The sequence below is a fragment of the Populus euphratica genome, unplaced genomic scaffold, assembly GCF_000495115.2.
Source record: "Populus euphratica unplaced genomic scaffold, PopEup_1.0 scaffold6.1, whole genome shotgun sequence".
Taxonomy (NCBI): Eukaryota; Viridiplantae; Streptophyta; class Magnoliopsida; order Malpighiales; family Salicaceae; genus Populus; species Populus euphratica.
This window is the reverse complement of record NW_011499849.1, coordinates 2,973,940-2,996,461: the sequence shown is the minus strand read 5'-3', so window position 1 is coordinate 2,996,461 and position 22,522 is coordinate 2,973,940. Positions and strand designations below refer to the sequence as shown.

At 31.1% G+C, this 22,522-nt stretch overlaps 3 protein-coding genes and 1 long non-coding RNA gene across 5 annotated transcripts; 3 read left to right on the top strand and 1 right to left on the bottom strand.

The window, feature by feature from the left end:
* Positions 1–334: 334 nt before the first annotated feature.
* On the top strand, positions 335–4,282 carry LOC105120639 (uncharacterized). Of its 2 annotated transcripts, XR_841399.1 has the most exons (8): positions 335–628; positions 1,419–1,476; positions 1,748–1,828; positions 1,945–1,980; positions 2,137–2,376; positions 2,467–2,608; positions 3,085–3,672; positions 3,721–4,282. XR_841399.1 is itself a non-coding variant. In XM_011018919.1 (7 exons), exons 1-7 carry the CDS (start codon positions 456–458, stop codon positions 3,576–3,578), a joined length of 1,224 nt encoding a protein of 407 aa, XP_011017221.1. In that variant the 5' UTR covers positions 335–455; the 3' UTR covers positions 3,579–4,282. The 2 variants fall into 2 exon arrangements, 1 of the variants encoding a protein (XP_011017221.1); XM_011018919.1 differs by having other exon boundaries at positions 3,085–4,282.
* A 2,952-nt stretch (positions 4,283–7,234) lies between these two features.
* On the top strand, positions 7,235–9,845 carry LOC105120638 (anthocyanidin reductase-like). The gene is made up of 5 exons (XM_011018918.1): positions 7,235–7,589; positions 7,656–7,784; positions 7,865–8,029; positions 9,042–9,347; positions 9,488–9,845. Exons 1-5 carry the CDS (start codon positions 7,317–7,319, stop codon positions 9,626–9,628), a joined length of 1,014 nt encoding a protein of 337 aa, XP_011017220.1. The 5' UTR covers positions 7,235–7,316; the 3' UTR covers positions 9,629–9,845.
* LOC105120637 (uncharacterized) lies at positions 8,051–9,086 on the bottom strand. Its single transcript, XR_841398.1, has 2 exons — positions 9,019–9,086; positions 8,051–8,850 (listed from the first exon to the last, which is right to left on the bottom strand). It is a non-coding gene; the product is annotated as an uncharacterized LOC105120637 (long non-coding RNA).
* A 1,860-nt stretch (positions 9,846–11,705) lies between the features above and the next one.
* Positions 11,706–17,959, top strand: LOC105120636 (dihydroflavonol-4-reductase-like). Its single transcript, XM_011018917.1, has 5 exons — positions 11,706–12,461; positions 12,562–12,690; positions 12,874–13,038; positions 17,200–17,505; positions 17,623–17,959. The coding sequence occupies exons 1-5, from the start codon at positions 12,186–12,188 to the stop codon at positions 17,761–17,763; spliced, it is 1,017 nt and encodes a 338-aa protein (XP_011017219.1). The 5' UTR covers positions 11,706–12,185; the 3' UTR covers positions 17,764–17,959.
* Positions 17,960–22,522: the final 4,563 nt, after the last annotated feature.

Below are 22,522 nucleotides of genomic sequence, written 5' to 3'. Positions count from 1 at the left end.
TAAAAAACCCATGCACGAGAACATTATAATAATTCATAATGTTTTTTTTTAAATTATAGAATTAAATTTTCAACCAGTTTAATATTAAAAAAATTAATAAAAATAATTTTTTTAAAAAATATATAAAAAAAGAAAAAAAAAGAAAATCTTGAAGAAAAAAATGTAAAAAAAATAATAAGAAAACAAGAAAATACGAGTAAAAAAAAACACAACACATGAAAAAAAAACAAACAGAAAAAAAAAAAAACATGTAACGTGGGGAAAGTTACAGTACTTCCCCCCCCCCACCCGCCTTTTAAAGTGTTAGTTAATACTCAATGATTACATTTGCTTTTATTTCTTTAAACTGAGTCTTAGTTGTCTTTAATCCCCATAAGTTAATCAGCAAGGCACGCTAATCATCGAAGTCCATTGATAGAGAACTGAAAGCTGTTTTCGAAGGGGACAAGAGGGAAATGTGGGGGTTTGGAGGTAGATATTACTGGGGGAGAAGGGAAATGGAAAGAGAAGGGATAGTGGTAGTTTTTGCTTGGATGTCTAGTAAAAAAAGACATGTGAAAAGCTATGTTGACCTTTATGGGTCTCTTGGTTGGAATTCCCTTGTCTGTCACTCTCAATTTCTCAATATGTAAGTTCGGTTTTTTCCTCTGAATTGGCTGTTTTTCGGTTGGTTAATCATATTGGTTTCTGGGTTTGACCGGGTTTATAAGAATTCGATGTTTTGTTTTTGTTGAATTTTGGTTTCTGGGTTTGACTGGGTAGGTGCTCATTTGTTTTTAGATGATGCTGAACTGTAGTTTTTGTTGAATTTTGGTACGTTATATAGTGAAGCATGAGGTTAAAATGGAACCTTAACTAGATAGGTGGAGCTGGATCTTCTGGTTCCCTTTAATGGTCCTAATATTTCTGATAACGGATGATAGCTTTCTCTGAAAGTGCTAAATGGGATCTGGTAGTTGAGACAAATCAAGATATAAGCCTGTTTGTTTCACATGCTAGGATTGAATATATTTTTTTTCATAAGAATTGAATTCAGTGTGTATTTAACATGAGAAGATGATGGGAGTAATTTAGAAGTGCAGGCTTAGGCAACCAGGCTAAAAGAATGTTCTTATTGCGCTGATCACTTCATGGTATTATTTACTCTTGCTCTAACAGGGAATTATGTTCATTTCTTGCATTTACCTGCTGGTTTCATGACTGTGACACTAGTTACTGTGTTTTATTAGTGGGCTTGACTTCTGCATGCTCTCTGTAAAATTTTGTGTTTTCCTATATGAATGACATGTAACATCTGAGATAATATTCCTTGATCAAAAATATCTTTACGGCAGTAAAGCTTTGTATTCACACCTACACGTGCACAATCAGTTATAATTTTAAACTTTGGGGTGTAATGTCTTTAACAATCTGTTCAGGTTCTTTCCTGAGAAGGCTGAAACTTTAGCATTTGACATCCTTAATGAACTTCTTGAGGTCAGTACTATTCTACGTCAAATCCTCTGATGCATTCAGTTCATTTTGCTGGTTATATTTTATGTGGCTACAATCTGGTGCAACTTCACCTGCCACAACAGTTTTAAACGAGATCTAGTGTTTCCTTTGTACTCCACATATCTGCTTTGCTTGAAATATGACACTCTCCCTGAGGAATAAGCCGCTGATTTTGTACTGCTCTAACTTGAAACCTGCGGAGTTTAACTGTTGGTTATCTTGTAATTTGCTTGAATCATTTTTAAAATTGCAGGAGCTAAAGATAAGGTCATACCCTATAGTCTTTGTGCCCTTTTCTGGTGGTCCCAAAGCTTGCTTGTACAAGGTTCTCCAGGTAACTGCCTCATATGCCCCTGGGTAATTATCAATGATGAATTTTAACCCCTCTTTGAGTAAGAAGCAACCCCAGTTCCTTTGGATGAGTGAACACATTGTATTTTCCCATTGCAGATCATTGAGGGAAAGTGTGAAGTACAACTGAATCCGGTATGTCAGTCTTTAGCATGAGTTTGACTTCCTCTTTGTATATGTGGTGAAAGCCATATGCTCTTATATTTTCCACTGCTCAGTTTATGCATTTGACGCTCATTTCTGTTTCTGTTTTGTTTAATTCCTTCTTCTTTTTTTGTTGTCTATCTATAGGATGACAGTCAGCTGGTCAGAGACTGTATTTCAGGCCACATCTATGATTCTAGTCCAGTGGATTTTACGAGTGATCTGGGGAGACAATTTGTTGTTCACCCATCTGTTCTTAAAATGTCTCGTCCTCCAAGAATACTATCTTGGATGGCAAATGGAATTAGTAGCAGTCTTGATACTCTCTTCCTGAACAGATTTGAATCACAGCGTGCTGAGTATTGGCAGACTCTGTATTCCTCTGTTGTAAGTACATAATAGCATATTTCTATAAATTATGTTGCGCTGCTTCTTCTTTTTTTGGCATCTATTTAATTTAGTGTCACTTTATTGCAGAGCATGGGAGGGCCATATCTAATTTTGTGTTCAGAGAATGATGGTCTTGCTCCGTATCAAGTCATTTGCAATTTTGCTCATAGACTAAAAGAACTGGGTGGTGATGTAAAGCTTGTGAAAATGAATGGCTCACCTCATGTAGGTCTGTTTCTAACTACAGATATATGTTCAACCAGAACATACTACAAGCCATGTTGCTTGCAAAAACTATTTTGGTGGGTTGCTTTGAATATCAGTTGTATAATAAAACCAAATGGAGTTGTTTGATTTTTTTAATTTCTGGTTTGAGGTACCCATGCATTAGGATGCAAAATTTAGTTCAAGCATTTGTAGCTTGGTGCTTTGAGTGATGCCGCCGGTATCTTTTTCACTTGTGGTTTAATTCTTGAAAATCCCTTAGATTCCCATTACAGTCAATGTTGTGATGGCCACGCCTCTTTTTCTACTACACAATCAACATATTATTTTGAGACAGCAAATGGATATTCTTTAATTGCAACAAGTGCTGTCTTTTCACATAATTGCATAATTGCCTTTTTAGAGTTCTTAGATTGTCTCTATGCTTCTTCTCTTCTTTGTACTAACATATTGAAGTTCTCTCTGTATGAATTGTTGTAGGTCATTATCGACTTTATCCTGTTGACTACAAGGCTTCTGTGACTGAGCTCCTTTGTAAGGCAGCTGCAATTTTTTCCCAGAGAATTCAACGACTTGAAGGAGAAAAGATGGGTTTCGAAGGGACACATGATCAGATCTCTGAGCCAATTAGGGACCTGAGGAAAGCAGCTGTCAATCCTCACCATAGTTTTCATGGAGTTACTATTGCACCAAGTGATCATTTCTTTATGCCAAGCTCAGTTGAGTATTACGAGGGTAGAGATTTTGAGTCCTTGCAAGATGAACAAGAGGAAAGATTAGTTCATTTGCGAAGCTCTCCAACTATCAATCCAAATGGAGTTCTTAGTCAAATCCTTTTCGATGCGTGTGTTCCCAAGAATGTTGAAGGTTGGGATTTCAGGTCATCAGCTTCCTTGAACGGGCACCCACTTAATCCCTCGCGAAGGCATGCTCCATTTAATCCAATGAAATGTATACGCCGTTCAAGACTGTAACAGTCATCACTGACAACCTGGAGGCAAGATCATTCGTGTGAGCATGCGAGATTCAAATTTGCTGTGAAGCCTTGGCTTTGAGGTTTCCTAAGAGGCAACACTTCATCCAAAGAGAATAAACGTGAGAGCCAGGGGGTGTGAGCTTGAAAGTGTAGCATCTGTGGAATTTCCCTGTCACCTGACGAAGTGTACAGTAATTTTACTTGCTGCGCTTAAATTTAATACTAAGCTCTTTAGTTACAGCTTGGTCCACCAACTCATGCCATGTCAGCAAAAAGATTTTCTTCCTTCTCTTTTCATCCTTCTTGTAAAGGAAAAAATCCTCCAGAAAGCACAACCCACAGCCATCCCTCCCTCTCTCTTTACAAAACAGTTCATCTCCCTCTCTAAAAAAGAGACCCAGAAAAATCACAGCCCACACAGCACCACCCTCCTCCCTCTCCAAGACTGCTGGGAATTTTAAAGGAAAATCTGCAAGTCTATTGGTAGTATTTCTCCTGAAAATCCAAACCAAAACTCCAAAATCTAAGATTGCTGGAAGTTTTAAGGGAAAATCCGGAGACCAAGTTTCATGGAACAAATTTATGTCTTCAATTTGTAGTGAAGCACTTTTTCTAGTTATCTCCATCTTGTAATTTGCTTGACATTGACGCTACCTCATTCTTCGTTTTCAATGAAATTCAAGAATCCTGCGTTGGTTACAATGCTTTGCAGAAACAAGTTGTTTTCTAGTATGAAACAAATTGTACTTTCTACAGGTCGATGGAGTAGCTTAACTCTTAAATGCTCTATTGTTTCAAGTGATAAAATTCGTAATCCCCCTGATGGAAGTGAAATTCCATCTCGTTTCATTTGGAAAATTATTGGACAGAGTAGGCTTTTTTTGGAACCATGATTGATTTGTGCAATGAACTTTGATATTAGTAGAGAAGTGTTTTAATTTCTTGTTTGTCATTTGATTTTCTTTTTTCTTGAGAAAATTGATACTTGGTTTTTCTTCTTAACAAGAGAGAACAGGAGCTTCAGTCTAAATAAACATAAAATCATAAGGAGCATGGTCAAGGGATAACTATCGTAATTCCATCTTGCCTTTCATAATATTTATAATATCTAGTTCTGCTTTGGAGTATTTTAGAATTTGGAGTATTTTAGAATAGTTATGATTGTTTTTTAAATTATTTTTTATATTAAAATAATATTTTTTATATTTTTTAAAAAATATTTTTAATATCAGCATATTAAAATAATTAAAAATATATAAAAAATTAATTTTTAATAAAAATAATTAAATTTTTTAAAACATGAGCTGACCTGTTCCAAACTCTTCCTAAATAAACTCTAAACCACTTGGGAGGGGTCGCTGTTTTTTTCCATTTTGCCCCTCTCAACACGAAAATAAATACTATCTATAGGGCACTATAATCTTTTCATAAGGACACATTTGCATTTCAAACATTTAATAGGAGCACAAAGATTTTTTGCATTTTATTTGAATAACAGTTATCAAAATAACCTTTTAGGCAAAAAATAAAAAATGGTCAAGAGATTTTATGGTCATTTTCTTATATAAATAGTAAAAAAAACTTCAATGCTATTGGGATTAAATAATTATAAAAATTTCTCGCAGAGGCATTTTTGTCTTTATATCTATTTTTTATATATATAATTTTTCAATGGGCTCATGAGCGTCTCGGTCTTTCACTAATATAAAATATTAAAAAAAAATTGTTTTCACCAGTCAAATCCCCAAATTACAGTTACTAAAGAAATAACAATACCAAATGGGATAGATCAAGGCCTGCAACACCCAGATTGGATATGGGCATCGAAGAAATCAGTGGTTTGGAGATATTTACATAAAGATTGAGGTTTTTCAAGGGATTTTATGTGAGAATAGCAAGCGGAGGCAGAGAGGGCTTGGGTTTTGGAATATTTGAGGGTTTTGATTAGGTGATAAAAAAGGATGGGATTTAGGATTTTCGCAGGCCAAGAGAAGATGTAGAAAGTGAAGGGCTTTCTGGGGTTCAAGGGAAGATTGTAGAGATGGGAGAGTAATTTTAGAGTTTGCATTTTGATCTATAGAGAGGGTTTAGTTTCTTTTCCCCGCTACCTCCCACGATCTCGCTCCATGTAATGAGAATTTTTCACTTTGCCAAACAGAAAGCCTTTTAGCTACTAATAATGTTTTTTTTCAAAAAAAAAAAACCCACATTGACTAGCTATGATAGCTGAGGATTCTTTTCAGACAAGAACGATGTCGATGCTCTGTAATTATAATATTTAAAGATGACATTTTTTTTATGGATTGTCGAGATTAAAATATATATATATATATATACCTGGCGGTCATTGCCTGGTCTTGTGGTAGCTCGCAGCGATTTTCTTGTTAAAATGTTGATTTGATATGCATGAAAATAGCCGGGATACCCGCGCTAAACTGCGTGCAGGATTCCAAGATAATTTGCAATGCACAGCGTTATGAATGTATTTTTTTTGGTGTCATAAAAGTTTTCAATTGAGAGATAAAAAGATAATATTTGTGGTTTTATAAAATGAATAAAAAGTATATGAACTGATAACTTGTAATTTGAAAATATATAAAAATTATTGCAGGCAAACATTGCATCATATACATTTCTGAAACCTTATTACTAACCACAAAAGACATTTTAAATGGAAAAAACTTAAAATCAAACCATATTAATTTTTTTTAATCCTTAACCTACCCTGCTATGCATAATTGAATGAATAAATCACCTTTATTGAGCTTTTCCTTTTAAAAATAAATCCAAAGACATTAAAATTGTATTTATTGATGGTTATAATTTGATCATTCATGTAGAATCTTATGATTCCAAAAAATTATATTGTATTTTCTACTTTAAAATAAAAGACAAGAAATTAAAAAGTTATAATTGGATCTCGTTTATCATAAAGGATTTCCTATTTTTATTAATTCTTGTGAATTAGATCAAAAATAATTTTTGAATGAGGTATTTAAGTTCAATGATGAATAAAAAAAATTATTGGTTATATCTTTTATTTATTATGAAGAGAGTGAATTGTTTTCTTAAAAAATCATAAAAAAAAAATGTGTATAAATCTCCTACGAAAATGATTTGAAAGATCTAAAAAAAAAAGGGATTTGCTATGTATTTTTTTTTTCTAGTAGCATTCTCTCTGTTCCCTATACATCCTCTATTGAAACAAAAAAAATTATAAAAAGAAACAGAAAAGCACAAATAAAAGGGATCAAATTGAATATTTCCATGTTATTTAAACAACAAACACGTGAAAAGTTGAAATAATAATTTTGATCTTTGATATTTCAATTTTAGTTTCAAGAACAACATAAAATTAATTTTTGCAAAATTAGTCTTTAATTTAACGTTGGAACATTTAACAACAAATCAACACAGAGAATATGCAAATCAAAGCATATAACAATAAATAATATTATGTCAAAATGACTTATAAGAACTTAATTGAAAACAAATAAATTTTAGTGTTTAAAATGAAAAGAGATAAAAATTATAAGGAAAGAATGGAAAAAACAATGTGTAGTTTTTCCCAAATCTTTGAATTATTTTGTTGATGTTCATGTTAATGTTAATAATTACGTTTAGATGATCCTTATACTTAAATGCACAGTTTGGTCCTCAGGGGATCTTATTTCACTCCTCGTGCCTTTCCCTGAAACCGAACCAAATCAAACCCAACCCTCCCTCAGAAGAGACTATGAAGGCGTTGGTGACCGGTGCATCCGGTTACTTAGGCGGTAGGCTCTGCCACGGACTCCTTAAACGAGGCCACTCCGTCCGCGCCTTGGTCCGTCGCACCAGTGACATCTCCGAGCTTCCTCCTCCCTCCAGCTGTGGAGTCTTCGAACTCGCATACGGTGACATTACCGACTACCAAGCTCTCCTGGATGCCTTCTCTGGTTGCCAAGTCATCTTCCACGTTGCCGCTATCGTCGAACCCTGGCTTCCAGATCCTTCAAAATTCTTCTCCGTAAGCACCTCGTTGACTTCAATTTTTTTTTACTGAATTGATAAATGAAATTAATTGTTGTGTTAGGTTAATGTTGAAGGATTGAATAACGTGCTACAAGCAGCTAAAGAGACAGAAACAATTGAGAAGATCATATACACGTCGTCGTTTTTCGCACTTGGTTCCACTGATGGATATGTTGCTGATGAGAGCCAAGTAATTGAGAATTATGAAGTGTTTCGATTTTAAGATTCATTAATTTTCCCGAAATTTGATTCGAGTTTTTGTGATTACAGGTGCATTGCGAGAAACGTTTCTGTACGGAATACGAGAGATCAAAGATGACTGCTGATAAGATTGCTTCTCAAGCTGCGGCAGAGGGGGTGCCGATCGTGATGCTTTATCCTGGTGTTATTTATGGTCCAGGGAAGCTCACTACTGGTAATATAGTGGCTCAATTGGTAAGATTCTTTTCTGCTTTCCTTACGCATTGAATTTTAAATTTTTATTTGATTGTTGAAATCATAGTCGTAGCTTGTAGCTATTGAGACTGGTGAATATATATATATATATATGTCAATTGAGGTTAGATGTATTCTTTTCTTGTTTGGTTTTCCTTAGATGGTTTATGATATATGATAGATGATATTGATTTAGGTTAGAAATTGGTAATTGTATTGCCGTAATGGTATTGAAAATCACTGTTGTCTGGCTCTGTTGTTGTCCTAGTCATGTATTTTGTTTGGCCAGGAGAAACGCTTTTAACAAAGTGGGAATGGTTTGCTAGGTGATATTTGTTAATTTTGAAGTTCTTCATCCAAGTCTGTCAAAGTTGTGCTTCATTCTTTCTTTATTTTGATGATTATGCATTTTTTATTTGCATATTGGATTTGTATTTTGCACATTTGTTGGAATACATGCTCTACGTATATAGCTGGGGCATCTACTTTGATGAGATTCTGTTTCGTTTAGTCTCTCTGGTTCGTGATTTTCTTACAGGAATTTAAACCTATCACTACTATAGTAAACTAGTAATATATGCACATCACTTCTTTTTATGCCGTGGTATCTTAATGCATTTTTGGAATTCATTGGAGATACCACCTACTTCTATACTTTCTTGGTTTTTGGGGTCATTACCTTCAAGGCTGCATTGTTGGTTTTTGGTATCTAAGTGAGGATAATCATTTAATGGGAGCCTTTCCATGTCCAGCGAGAGACATTTTGTGCCATAGCGTGTGTATCTGAACAATGTATTTTCTAATTAATAACAGAATTTAATGTTTTGTAGCTTTGTAATCTCAGCTTATCGAATTCTTTGCTGGATGTTTACCAGGTTATTTAGGCTACGGGAATGATAAATTTTCCTTGTCCAGCGAGAGACATTTTGTGCCATAGCATAGCATGTGTATCTGCACAATGCATTTCCCAACGAATAAAAGAATTTAATGTTTCATAGCTTTGTAATCTCAGCTCATCGAACGCTTTGCTGGACGTTTACCAGGATATATTGGATATGGGAATGATAAATTTTCCTTTTGTCATGTTGATGACCTGGTAGATGGTCATATTGCAGCAATGGACAAAGGTAGACAAGGTGAAAGATATCTACTTACAGGAGAAAATGCATCCTTCAAGCTTGTTTTTGATATGGCTGCTATTATCTCTGAAACAAAAAAGCCAAGGTTTAGCATTCCTTTATGCATAATTGAATCTTATGGATGGTTATTGGTTCTTGTCTCTCGACTTACAGGGAACCTTCCTCTCATCAGTCCCCCGGTATGCCCCACTGCTTTAACCACTCAATTCTGACCCTATTATTCGTTTCGTGTATTGTTTTTTTTTTTTAATAATCTATCGAGTTGGCTATCGAGATAATTCTTTTGATATCTGACTCTATACTATCTCTCTACGAGCAGACTGTACATGTTCTAAGACATCAGTGGGCATATTCATGTGAAAAGGCCAAGACAGAGCTAGATTATAATCCTCGGAGCTTGGAAGATGGACTGAAAGAGGTCCTTCCATGGTTGAAGAGCCTGGGGGTGATCAAATACTGAGGAAAAATGTTTGTTGTAACATGTGTTGTTCCCGTGCACGGGTGAGATGTTAACTAGTTAGCGGGTCCGCTTAAAAAATATGATTTGCGTTTAGTTAAATTTAAATTCAATTCTTAATTATTTTGTGGTTTTTTAAAATTTAATGTATATTATAGATTTTACTGCCATATGTGTGTTTTACATTTATAGTGTAAATATGTCTTGATATTTTCTATGATACTGAGATAATAAATTTGAAATTAATACCTAATTAATACATGATTGTCGCATGTCATGTAAACTATGATACTAAAATAATAAACTCTAGATTAATACCTAATTAATATGTGATTGCCATATGCCATGTAAATATGTTTTAGCAAGTTAACATTACTGATTTAACTCATGTTAGGAAATAATTGCAAATTTTGGATGGCTGGTTTAGCGATTTATCAATAATTGAATGAACCTTGAAAACGGATAATTCATTTATTTCCATTTAAGAGTTTTATAGATTTTTTAAGACAGGTCTTGAAAAATTTTAATCGGAACCATAGAATCACCAATGCATCTTATGAATATTTGATTGAAAAAATCTAGCTTGCAATTTATTATTTATCTAATTAAAACTTTATTTAAAGAGCCCGGTATTGGAATGGGTCTTTTCATGGTTATTAAAACTAGTCCAACGCCCGGGGGTTGGGCATATTATTTCAGGTTAAAACTACATTATCTTAAAAAAAATTCAAAAAGTTAACAGGTTTTGACCAGTTATTTAGTCAAACTTGCTTAACTCTAAATTGATTTTTTTGGACCTGGCTTTGGCTAGAGTGGTCGGTCGAGTTTTGGATCATTCAACAATAGTAGAAAAATAATTAATAAAATACTATCTTCCCCTCCCTTGTTATTTTCTAAGTGATTGTTAAATCTTTTTTTTTTTTAAATGTGCATTGATATAATTTTTAGCATTAAGCTTCACTGATCCAAATTTAATTATAAATATACGAGCACAAATGATGGAATTAAGCAATAACAATGGTGGCATGCGGAAGAATTATTGTTAATTTGAATATATTAAATTGAAAATGAATTATCTAAAAAAATAAACAATTAGGTTTCTTGATGGTGCTTCCTGTTCATGTAAACAATGAAGTACTTTCTTAATTATTTTTGTTTTTATTTTTACACATATATATATTTTATCCTCAAGCTTTTTTTTTCTTTGATTGAATTTTTTTTTTATCTAATTAGATGAGATTAAGTTTGAAATTGTGATAGATAGACGAAATTAAAAAATAAAAGATTAAAATGTAAAATATAAAGAAAGCACATGACTAATTCCAAATATGCGATAATTTTTATTTTTTAAAAAGAATTTTTTAGAAAAATACGAAAAAGATAAAAAGTTATAAGTTATCATGATTTGAGTGATAAAAAAAGTTTTGTGTTAAATAATTTTATTCAACGAGAAAAATTTGATGATAATGATTTTTTACTATAAACATGCTTGAAAAAGATCATGTTGCATAACTTTATTTGATTAGATAAATAATTTATAAAGTTTTATATTGTGTTTTAAAAATATTTTTAATATAGTTATGAAATTCAACCCAACGGGTTGACTTGTAATTTTTAATATTTATGTTGATTTTTATAAACCGTTAAAAAATGTAAATTATAATTGAATGGAAAATGGTTTAAATTAATCAAAAATAAGAATAACATGAAAAAAAATATTGAGGTAAACCCGGTTAAAAAAACTATAACAGCATTGACATGAAGAAAATGATTACGATGACTTAGTTGAATGATTAATATAGTATGTACAAGAAGGCCACACACAAATTTAAATTTTGATATAAAATCACTAACCAACCAGCTTTATGCAATAAATATAATTCTTAATTTAATTGTTGAATTATATTGAAGTTTTATATTGAATCACATGATATATTTTCTTATCCTCGATTATTTCAGGCGAATCAAAGTTCGATAATTGAGGGGTAAAATAGTCATTTGACAAAAACAATCCAGCCCTCCTTCTTCCTTATATCCAGAGTGAGCTCTGGAAAATGGAAGGAAAGAGTGAGCTACGTGATTTAAATTACAGGTTATCAAAGTTGACTCGTTCCTCTAGCACGTTCGTGAGAGTCTCTCTCTCTGTTTTTTTTTAATTTCATCTTGAAGATGAAAACACATTCGAAAAACTGCTTGGTGTGGTGCTTCTTCATAGTATGAAACAAGGAGAACAATGAATTGGCTCAGGATTTCCTCGCGAGCAAATTGCCAGTGAACCGTTTGTTTAGTGGGATCCACCAATGAGATGGTAAATGATAACTGTAAGAAATTGTAGATGGATCTAGGCTTCTTATTATTTCCAGATACTAACCTCAACACGGGGAGTGATATTATATTAGAACAAAAGAAGGCCTCTTCATTATTGACAATGGAAGGAGGGCCAGCTCAATAATGTTCGCCAATCAAGTCCGATCTACAAATCAGGGCAAAAAGTCTAACAGAAACATCACTGCTACACTCGTATCCGGTCAGATTTTCTCTCCATAAGTTGTCGTTGAGAATGAAGAAGATAGTTGTGACCGGCGCATCCGGTTTCATAGGCGGGGTACTGTGCCACGCCCTCCTTAAACAGGGCCACTCCGTCCGGGCCTTAGTCCGCCGAACCAGCGACTTGTCCGGCCTTCCTTCTCCCTCTTCGGGGGAGAACTTTGAACTCGCCTATGGTGACGTTACCGACTATCGGTCACTCCTGGATGCCTTCTTCTGCTGCGACGTGATCTTCCATGCTGCCGCCGCTGTTGAGCCCTGGCTTCCAGATCCTTCTAAATTCTTCTCCGTAAGCACGTCCCGTCCACTCTGAGCTTCCGCCTCCACCTTTTCTATATGAAATCACTGAAAAGAACATTATTTCATTTTCTGTTAATCATTCTTGACAGGTGAACGTAGGAGGATTAAAGAATGTGGTGCAAGCAGCTAAAGAGACAAAAACGATAGAGAAGGTTATATACACTTCTTCAATGGTGGCCCTTGGATCAACTGATGGATATGTTGCTGATGAGAGCCAAGTGAGCAACACTTATTTCGCCCGGATGGATTGATTTGAAATTGCATAATTAAATCAAAGAAAAATTCTTTCCAAAAATCTTGGGTCCTGGATTTATGCGATCACGAATCACAAAACTTGATCCAATCATAAAATGAGCAAGACTTTTGGAGAGAACATTGATTTGGGATTATGGTTGTTACAGGTACATCACGAGAAGTATTTCTATACACAGTATGAGAGATCAAAGGTAGTAGCTGACAAGGTTGCTTCACAAGCAGCAGCAGAAGGATTGCCAATTGTGACCCTTTATCCTGGAGTTGTTTATGGTCCAGGGAAACTCACAACTGGGAACGCTGTGGCTAAAATAGTAAGATCCTCAACATTTTTTAAGTTACGGTTGATCGTATGTTTTTGATGACTCGGTAATATTTAGGAGTGAGCGTCGGCCGGTTTTTGGGGGGGGGGACCTCGACCATACTAAAATCATAAAAACTCAAAATTTTAAATTAAACCAAACTGATTTGATTTAGATATTGATTGGAGTTTCAACATGTTTTTTTTGTTAAAATTAAAAAAATTATTTTTATTGGAGTTTCAACATGTTTTTTTTTTTTGTTAAAATTAAAAAAAATATTTTAAATTAATATTTTTAAATTATTTTTTATTTAGATATTAAAAATAAATTTTAAAAAATAAAAAAATTATTTTTATATTTTTTCAAATAAAGAATATTTTAATAAATAAACACTACCACGCCTACAAATAACTTCTTAATATCAAATCAATTTTGGTTTTATTTTACTATTTTCAACTCAAACTATGGCTATCCATTTACATAAAGAAAAAGATAGAAACATGAAACGGGTTTGGTGGTGGAGATTATCTGAAAAGGAGAGACAAATGTACAAAGATAGAGACAAAATTAAGCTGATTTTTTTTCTACAAATACTTTTTAAACATTTTTATAATTTTAATTTTAATGTTTAGCCTAACATTTAGATCTACATCATTGAATTTGATTAATTTAATTTTCACCATTAAATTTGAAAACTATAAAATATAAAAGTAAAAATCATAATATATATATATATAAAAGAAGAAAGAAAAGAGAAAATAGAGACCAGGCAAAATTCAGATAAATTAGTGAAAGGATCATCATTAAATGAAGGCGCTGTCATTAATTTAAACAATTTTATTGTTGGATTTGAGAGATATTTGGATTTGAAGTTATATATCTAAAAAGTTTAAAAACTGGATTTGTAGGTTGACTAGTTATTTAAAAGTGATTTTTAATATTATATTTGTTAAAATGATTAACATCAAGTAAAAAAAAACTAAAATTTTGAATAATCTATATATTATAAATATTTAGTGTTAATTTAAATACAAATAATATATATATAAGTTAAATTAAAAATATTATTTTACCCTTAATAAATAAAAATATATAAATATTATTTAATAATATTTATTTTAATAATGTTGATTAGGGTATTTTCGTGTCTCTTTTTCTTATGAAAATAAAGCTGTTTCTTAGATGGCTGACAAGCTAATTGGAATTCAACAATAAAACTTAGAAACCGACAAGAGAGTAGTGAAAACAATGAAAAATCACGCATAATTCAAATGAATGTTGCGTCACTTTTTAGCCTAGTAGGGATTGCTCTTGATTTTATGCTCGTATATTTTATTTAATTTAATCAATTTCAAATATATTTTATCTTTTACACGCATATTAATATTTTAATTTTTAAAAATGTTTCTTAAGAATATAATTTTATTAAGAGTTTGGTTTTTTCATTTCATCGTAGTAATATGAGAAAATCAATTGCTCAAAGTAAACGACAAATGATTTTATATAATTTAATAGTTTGTAATAGTTAAAAAAATATATATGAATTAAATAAAATTAATTAACTAAAACGTGATTTATATTAAAAGGTATAAGAATAATTATTTTTTAAAGAATGAGCGTAGCTTTTTAACATTATGGTTGAGAAAAAATATGTTATTAAAAAATCAATGTAATAATTAATATATAAAAATTAAAAGGTAAACACTTTCTCACATAAAGTGAATTTAATAATGAAAAGATGGGGATTGACTAGTAAAAAATAAATATGGATCCGTAATAATAATAATATTTTATATTTTTAACTATGTTAGTCTTAACTATATATTGATATATTATTAGTTTAATTATATATTTTATTTTTAAATATATTTTAAAAATAATTTAATAACTGAGTAAATCATAATTTAATTATATTATATTATTAAAAATTAATTAACTTTTTTTTAACATGAGTAAAAATCTTTTTTTAATATGACTTTAATGACCAGATAAATTGTTATTTTAAGTTAGTTTTTTTTTTAAAAAAAATTAATGTCCATATTGTAAACTAAAGTGAGAATAATGATCACTATTTATTATTTCAAATATTGCAATTTTGATATCAATACATATTAAAAATAATAATAAAAACTTATATTTTGTTTTATCTTGTCTATTATCAATCTAATAAAATATAAAGATATTCACTGAAAAAAATATTACCATACTAAAGATAGCTTCATCTATGTTTTTATTTAATATTATCATCTCTACTTAGTTGTTTCTGTTTCCCCTACCCCCACAATGAGTAAATTTTATTATATTACCCAAAGGTTACTCTTCTTTCTACTGAGAAATCTCCATTCATACCCAATTATCATATCCAAAGGCAACCTTTGAACCATTTTTTTTTAGCATGGTAAAATAATAATAATTAATAACATAATACAAAAATATTTTAAAAAATAACACAGTTTAAAGAGTTGTAAATGACATTTGTGACTCATAAATAACAAGTATCATTTGTGACCCTCTCAAATTGTAAAATTATTGGACACAAGATTTAATTAGAAGAGATAAAAAAAAAAGAAAATGAATAGAAAAAATCTCTAAGACAACTTAAACTCTAATAACAATATCATTGGTACCATTAAAAAGATTTTGATAAGATGAATTTAAAGATACTAATAAAGATTACTAATGATGATTGAAGTGGGCTACATGAGTGGCTCATATACAAGTGAGTTTTGACATCTTTAAACGATTCATGTGGTTCATTCCATTCATTGTTAGTGAATTTATTTGATGTTATTGAATTTATTTTGTTAATTTTTTTTTTATAATATTAGTGATATTGTCATAGAGCTTTAATATAGATTATTTTTTTTCTTTATTTTTTCCTCTTCTTGTAATTTATGAAGAGATAAGAAAAAAAAAACTGAAAAAAAAAATTCCAGAGATACACTAAAGCTCTGAGCCATACCATCCTTACCGTGAAAAAATCTTGTCAACATAAATCCAACAGATAAAAGAATGCCATGAATAGTGAACAATTGTGTTATTTTATCAATTTTTTCTTTTTACCATGCCAGAGTACTAAAAAGTCCCCTTCGAACCTATGGCAAACCAATATCATACTCAGGGTGGTATAGTAAGATCAAATGATATCGGAGTGAACCTTATCTTGGTACAAGCCAAGTTCGATGGTGGTCCTTTCCAAAACTGTAGGTCATTTAGGTTCTATCATTTAAGCTGTAAACTAAATATGAACAAACCGCCGATGTATATTATACAAATTTCAACTGAGCTGACCTGACCTGACTTAAAATTTGACGAGGTTGGTTCAATTTGGTTATGCTGGTTATTCAGGTTTTTATTGATTATAATACAAAATAATAGAAATATTGGTAGGTTTAAAACAGGTTGTCACGTGTGGTGTTTAACTCAGTTCTGTTATGACTCCATTTAAAACTAGGATCATGAGTTAAATGGATCAGCCAAATCAATTTTAAAAAAATAATGTTTTAATTTATAAAAAAAATTCAAATATATTCAATTTTTTTTAAAAAAAATTAAAACATTGTTTTGAGTTATTTAACAACGACGACAATAATAATAATTCTACTTGAACTTTGATTAGATAAACCTATTAAAATTAAAACATTGTTTTGAGTTATTTAATAACAACAATAATAATAATTTTACTTGAACTTTGATTAGATAAACCTATCAAGTTGATCAAGTTAACTCCCACTTAATTTAATTTAAAATATGACTTGGTTTGATCCTAGATGAACAGGTCATCAAATTGACCCTATAGAAAGGTGTGTTTAATAGCATTGTTTTTATGTTTTTGATCGGGCTTCCTGAACATAGTCCGCGCCTTTGCAATATTTTTGCAGACAGGAGATCTGCTTGTGTACGTCACTAACCACTTCGATAACCATCCGTAGGATTCCATGATGCATCATGTTCTTATTTGATGTTATGACGTTCATTTGTAGCGGTTTTCCACCCCCTCCAATGAATATATTCATACCCATGGTGCTTCTAGTTACGAACAAGTTTTGGCATGAAATTACGTATGCTAGTTTGCTGGATTCTGCCCATAATGAAAAGTAATCTTGTAAATTTGTATATGTTTCCTTAAAATGCACAAGCAGATTGTGATGGTTCTTAGATTTGCCATTTCAGTTGATTGATCGATTCACTGGACGTTTACCGGGATATATAGGGCGTGGAAATGATAAGTTTTCCTTTTGTCACGTTGATGATGTAGTTGGAGGTCATATTGCAGCAATGGAAAAAGGTCGACTGGGTGAAAGATATCTACTCACAGGAGAAAATGCATCGTTCTCACATGTGCTTGATATAGCCGCTATCATCACTAGAACAGAAAAGCCAAGGTTTAGCATTCCTTTATGGGTAATTGAAGCTTACGGATGGCTGTCGATTCTTATTTTTCACTTTACAGGAAAACTTCCACGTTTATGTCCGCCGGTATGCCCCCATCGTGAGCACTAGTCAGTTCTGATCATATGTTTGACGACTAAACTTGTTAATCAAGAACTCTTCCCTTGATGTCTGAATCCTTTTTAATGTGTTTTACTGGAGCAGAGTGTGCATGTTCTGCGACACCAGTGGGCATTTTCTTGCGAGAAAGCCAGAAAAGAGCTGGATTACAATCCCCGAAGCTTGAAAGAAGGACTAGATGAGTTGCTACTGTGGTTGAAGAGCTTAGGGGCGATAACATACTGAGTTGGGTTGCGGCATTAAGCTGTGTGCCTATCATATTTGTTAGATTAGTTGTTGTTTAATATCAAATTCCCCGCTTCATTTTTAAATCACTTCTTCCAAGCGTAATTTAAGTTGTGACGATAAATCTACTATCTGTTCAAGATAGGATCAGTGCATTAGAAATGCAGCTCAATTACAACATCCCCTGACGATTAAATCCAGTTCCCGTGTATGTAATTACAGCTTTTATAATTCTACTAGAACAAACATAACCTAAACTTTGAAAACTCGTGTGTTAATTTAGAGATCCTCTGTTTTCAGCTTGGATACGTATTAATCTCTTGTTCCATGTCCTATCCCCCTTGTTTCCTGTGAAGTTAATGGCGAAGCCACATAAGCAGTGGTGATGCTAATCTGGCAGGCCCAGTTGGGTGGTATTCATCTGGAGTGAAGATTAGTCATGCATGTGGAAATGGAAGATAGGGAGCCAAGCTGGATAAAATACAGGATATAAACGAAACCAAAATGGCTAAAATGGAATTAGAGAAAACAAGATGCCTGCAAGCACCCCATTTTTTCTTGCGATTACTCGCATAACTACAGGTGCGAAAGTGCAAGAGAGGCTGCATTCAGTCTTTGTTACATCTTCCGTATTAAATTCGGCAGTTGTTCACAAGGTTTCCAATGACCTGGCTTAGCCCCTTGCCTCAAACGACCAGGAGACGAACATGCCTAGAAGCTGCAGGTATAGCAAACACGCCATGATCCCCATGTGTCCAGGTATTCCAAACTCAGAACTGAGGAAGATTAGATAGTGCAAATAATTGTTCCAGAGGTTCCCACTCCATGTATAGACGGCACCGCCAATTTCTTGGAGTAGAAAAAGTCTTGCAAAAAACCATAAACCATTACAAATATTTTGTTAGGTTGATGAGCTGTGATGGGTAAGAACTAAGAAGTGTGTAGTTGTTGACAGCAACCCTGCTTGGCAAGCCGGACCCTTGTCCAGCTTGCATTCTTGCTGTGCAAAAAATAAGTGGAAAATGCTTTGAAGCAGCGTGTCAACAGCTAAGACGAGGGACACAGAAAGTAAGCTTTGTACACCCTCATTAGACATTTCTTTCTCTAAAGCTGCTTGGTCAAATTGTATCGTGGGCAGCCGCTAAAGCCATCCAGTGAACACTGTGTAAGGGGTTGATCGAGCTCTATAGATATCTTGTAGTTAATCAATCATTGATTTTATTCTTTCACGCGGATGCACTAAATTAGAGATTAACTGGCGCCGAGAATTCCGGCGTCCTCCAAATGGAGGTCAAAGGCTCCCCAGCCTTGCAGGTCCACTGGCCCTGTGTCCATCCAAAGAAGAGAGAGAATCTCTTGGGAAAAGTTTGTTTTTGCTGCAAAAATCGTGTTTTATAAAATTTAAATTTTTTTTTAATTATTTTGATATATTAATGTTAAAAATAAATTTTAAAAAATAAAAAAAATATTATTTTTATATATTTTAAAACAAAAAATATTTTAAAAAATAATTGTTGTCATAGGTGACATTAAAAATGTCATTGTCAACAACTTTTGTTTTTTAAAAATAAAATAATAAGCATTCACAAAATAATTAATTAATATCCTGCTTAAAAAATCTAGGTAATAAGATTACTTTTGGTTATTATTATAAAATAGAAAGGTTGTAGATAAAAATGTATTTGATTAAAGAAATAGAGAAAAAACTTAAAAATAAATTTGTATTTGAAATAAATTTCTATACATTCAAAATAGAAAATACAAGGAAAATATGTCTTTAGATATAACATTTATTTTTTTTTATTTCTAAAATATTATTGTAAAAAACACTTAGTTCCTAGAGTGTCCAGCTAAAATATACAAGTATAAAAATTATTATTATCATAATTTTAAAACTCGATTTAATGATTGACCCGAAGCAAGGCTCGAGTTATAGGTTAAGAGTGTCAACCTGAGTTGATCCAATTTAATGTATTGATAAAAATAATAACTGTAATAGTTTAAAAATTTGATTTGAGAGTCAACTCATGGTAAAGCTCGAGACTCTGGTCAAAAGAGTTAACTTAAGTTGATCACAAAAAATTAAAAAAAAATCAACTAGTTTTTAACTTATTTTTTAACCTGAATCGATCCAAGTTTTGATCAATCGAGTTAGGTTAAGTTAATTATTTTTTTATTTTTTTAAATCTAGACTAGTTCAAGCTCAGATTCAATCCACTAGGCTAGTGTGAATTTCATGATTAAGTTTATTACAATATTATTGATTTTAACACTCAATATAATAAACTAAATTAAAAATCATAATAATATTTAATTATTTTTAAAAATATTTAAGTTTTACAATAATATATATCAAGAGTAAAGTATATATTTTTTATATATTTTTTTATATCTTATTCATCATAACTAAATGAAGTTACTATGTCTTATACGTTATAGCGAAGTATAAGTTACTATGTCTTATAATTTTATCCTCGTCTCATTTTTTATTATATTGTCTTTTTAGTCTTTCCAGTAAAATGACCCAGCACTACCTTAAATGAAATGAAATTGAAAATACATTAGGTGAAAAAACTCGTAATTATACATAAAATTATGAAATATATCTTAAAACATTTGATTTGATAAACATGTTGTCTTGGAAGGACTTTATTAGTAATTACAAAACAAGTTGTCTCACCTTAGAAAAACTCTGCATGCCAACCTGAGAAAGACCTCGTTACATGTAAAGAATATGTTTATTTTCTTATATACAATAATAGAAAATATATATCAATGCTAATATGTAAATTTAAATTTACCTCTAATTAAAAAATAAAATAAAACATTAATATAATTATGTTTTTATAATACATGGTTATTCATACATCATATAAAACTACAAATGATATAAAATAATTTTATTAAACCACCCCTCACTTATAATTAAAATCTAAAAAATAATAAAGTTATATTAAATTTTATCAAATTATTAAATTGTATCCTTACTATTGTCTCATATTATCTTTGATTTATAAAAGACACTTAACTCCATATAAGAGAAATATTTATTTATTTTTATATTCTTTTATAAATTAAAATAATTTATTTAATAAATATTAAATTTTATTTATTTATAAAAAATTTTATTAGAAATTTTAAAATACTATTAGTTAAATAATACACTTGCCAAGTACGCGTTAAAAGAACTAATTCTCCTAAATGTGGATGAACATAAACAATTTTATTTTTATTTACTTTTTTTTTCACAATAATTGATATCTTAAAATCCTTTAACTTTCTAACCTGGAATCTAAAATGATAAATCAAATTTCTTCAAGGATCATATATATATATATATATATTGTAGTTGTACGTAAACTTAATTAAAAACTAAAAGAAAGTTCAAAGGGAATTCTCAATGAAACCATTTTACTTACTGGCAAGCTAATTAATAGTAAATATACAAAGACTATAATGTTTTATTGACCATAAAACATCTCCTCATTTTTGCTCGTTGCATGTATGTATGGCTCCCCCCCTTGATTTTCTTGTCTCGCAACATTTTGCGCGTTGCTTCCTTCGACCGGCTGCACCTCCAAATATAGAAATGCATACAAGTTATGTGACTCTTGCTGAAGCCAGATATTTTTATTTTTTATATAAAACATATATATAAAGGTTTTTCTCAATGTATTTTTATAATTTTAAAAATTTAAAATTTAAATATATGTATAATCAAATAAATTAAGAATTATATATATAAATAAATAAATAAATCATCATTAGCGATATCTAAAAATAAAACTTGAAAAATAAATATAAATTAAAATATTTAATTTCAAAAAACATGATATTTACGTAGTTGTGTTTGATAAATTTTTTTATTAAATTTTTTTATTTAAACAAATGATAATAGAAATAGAGATATAAATTAAATAATTGAATAAAATAAAAAAAAAATATGCAAGGCTGCATATATTAAATAATATTATTTGAAAATATATCTTTTTATTTTTTAAATTAAAGTTCATTTATATAAAAAAAAATATATAAATGAATTAGAATATATTTTAAATTTAAATATATATCTAAAAAAATAATTATCATTTAAAAGAGATTCTCTAAATAAAACGAAGGAGAGAGACTGTAATAATTAAAATAAAAATTAAAAAATTAAAAAAAAACCATAAAAAATTATTTATTAAAAAAAAAAATAAAAAAAACAAAGGATAAGCATTATTGAACTTAGGAAGCTATACACAAAGGCTAAGCATTATTGAACTTAGGAAGCTATACCGACTCTTTTCTTTCAATCCTATATTTTGATACCTCTTTTTTTGATCTTAAGTGTTGGTAGGTCTGATAATCAAAATCTGATAAACTTGTAGCATTTTATACATGGCTGATTTTTTTTGCTCATGTTTGAGATTTTTTTTTTAAATAAATTATATAAAAAAATTTAAAAAATAAAATTTTACATAACTTATCCGTAATAATACATGAAAGAATAAACAATGAATTTCTACACAATGACCCATTTCTTTTGAGTAATACTTGATAAATCAATCCAAGTCGGCTTGATCTTATTTTTAATAAATAAATTTAATTACTTAACTTCAACATAACGAGTGATCTAGACCCTACCATATTTGTCCCAGAGTGGCCCATCCTACTCAATCAAAGCAAATTAGACGGTCCTGTTAGCGTCCCCAAGCGCAAAGATAGTGTTTCTGACTGACAAGCCGCTCAAAAAACGGCTATCTTTCTTGCGCCGAGC

Excerpts from the sequence above, each read along its gene's own strand:
- LOC105120636 (XM_011018917.1), top strand. The coding sequence starts at position 12,186 with ATGAAGAAGATAGTTGTGACCGGCGCATCCGGTTTCATAGGCGGGGTA. Across the intron at positions 12,691-12,873 it reads ATGTTGCTGATGAGAGCCAA|GTACATCACGAGAAGTATTT; the intron begins GTGAGCAACACT and ends TGGTTGTTACAG. Across the intron at positions 13,039-17,199 it reads GGAACGCTGTGGCTAAAATA|TTGATTGATCGATTCACTGG; the intron begins GTAAGATCCTCA and ends TTGCCATTTCAG.
- LOC105120638 (XM_011018918.1), top strand. The coding sequence starts at position 7,317 with ATGAAGGCGTTGGTGACCGGTGCATCCGGTTACTTAGGCGGTAGGCTC. Across the intron at positions 7,590-7,655 it reads ATCCTTCAAAATTCTTCTCC|GTTAATGTTGAAGGATTGAA; the intron begins GTAAGCACCTCG and ends TTGTTGTGTTAG. Across the intron at positions 8,030-9,041 it reads GTAATATAGTGGCTCAATTG|CTCATCGAACGCTTTGCTGG; the intron begins GTAAGATTCTTT and ends TTGTAATCTCAG.
- LOC105120639 (XM_011018919.1), top strand. The coding sequence starts at position 456 with ATGTGGGGGTTTGGAGGTAGATATTACTGGGGGAGAAGGGAAATGGAA. Across the intron at positions 1,981-2,136 it reads GTGAAGTACAACTGAATCCG|GATGACAGTCAGCTGGTCAG; the intron begins GTATGTCAGTCT and ends GTCTATCTATAG. Across the intron at positions 2,377-2,466 it reads AGACTCTGTATTCCTCTGTT|AGCATGGGAGGGCCATATCT; the intron begins GTAAGTACATAA and ends ACTTTATTGCAG.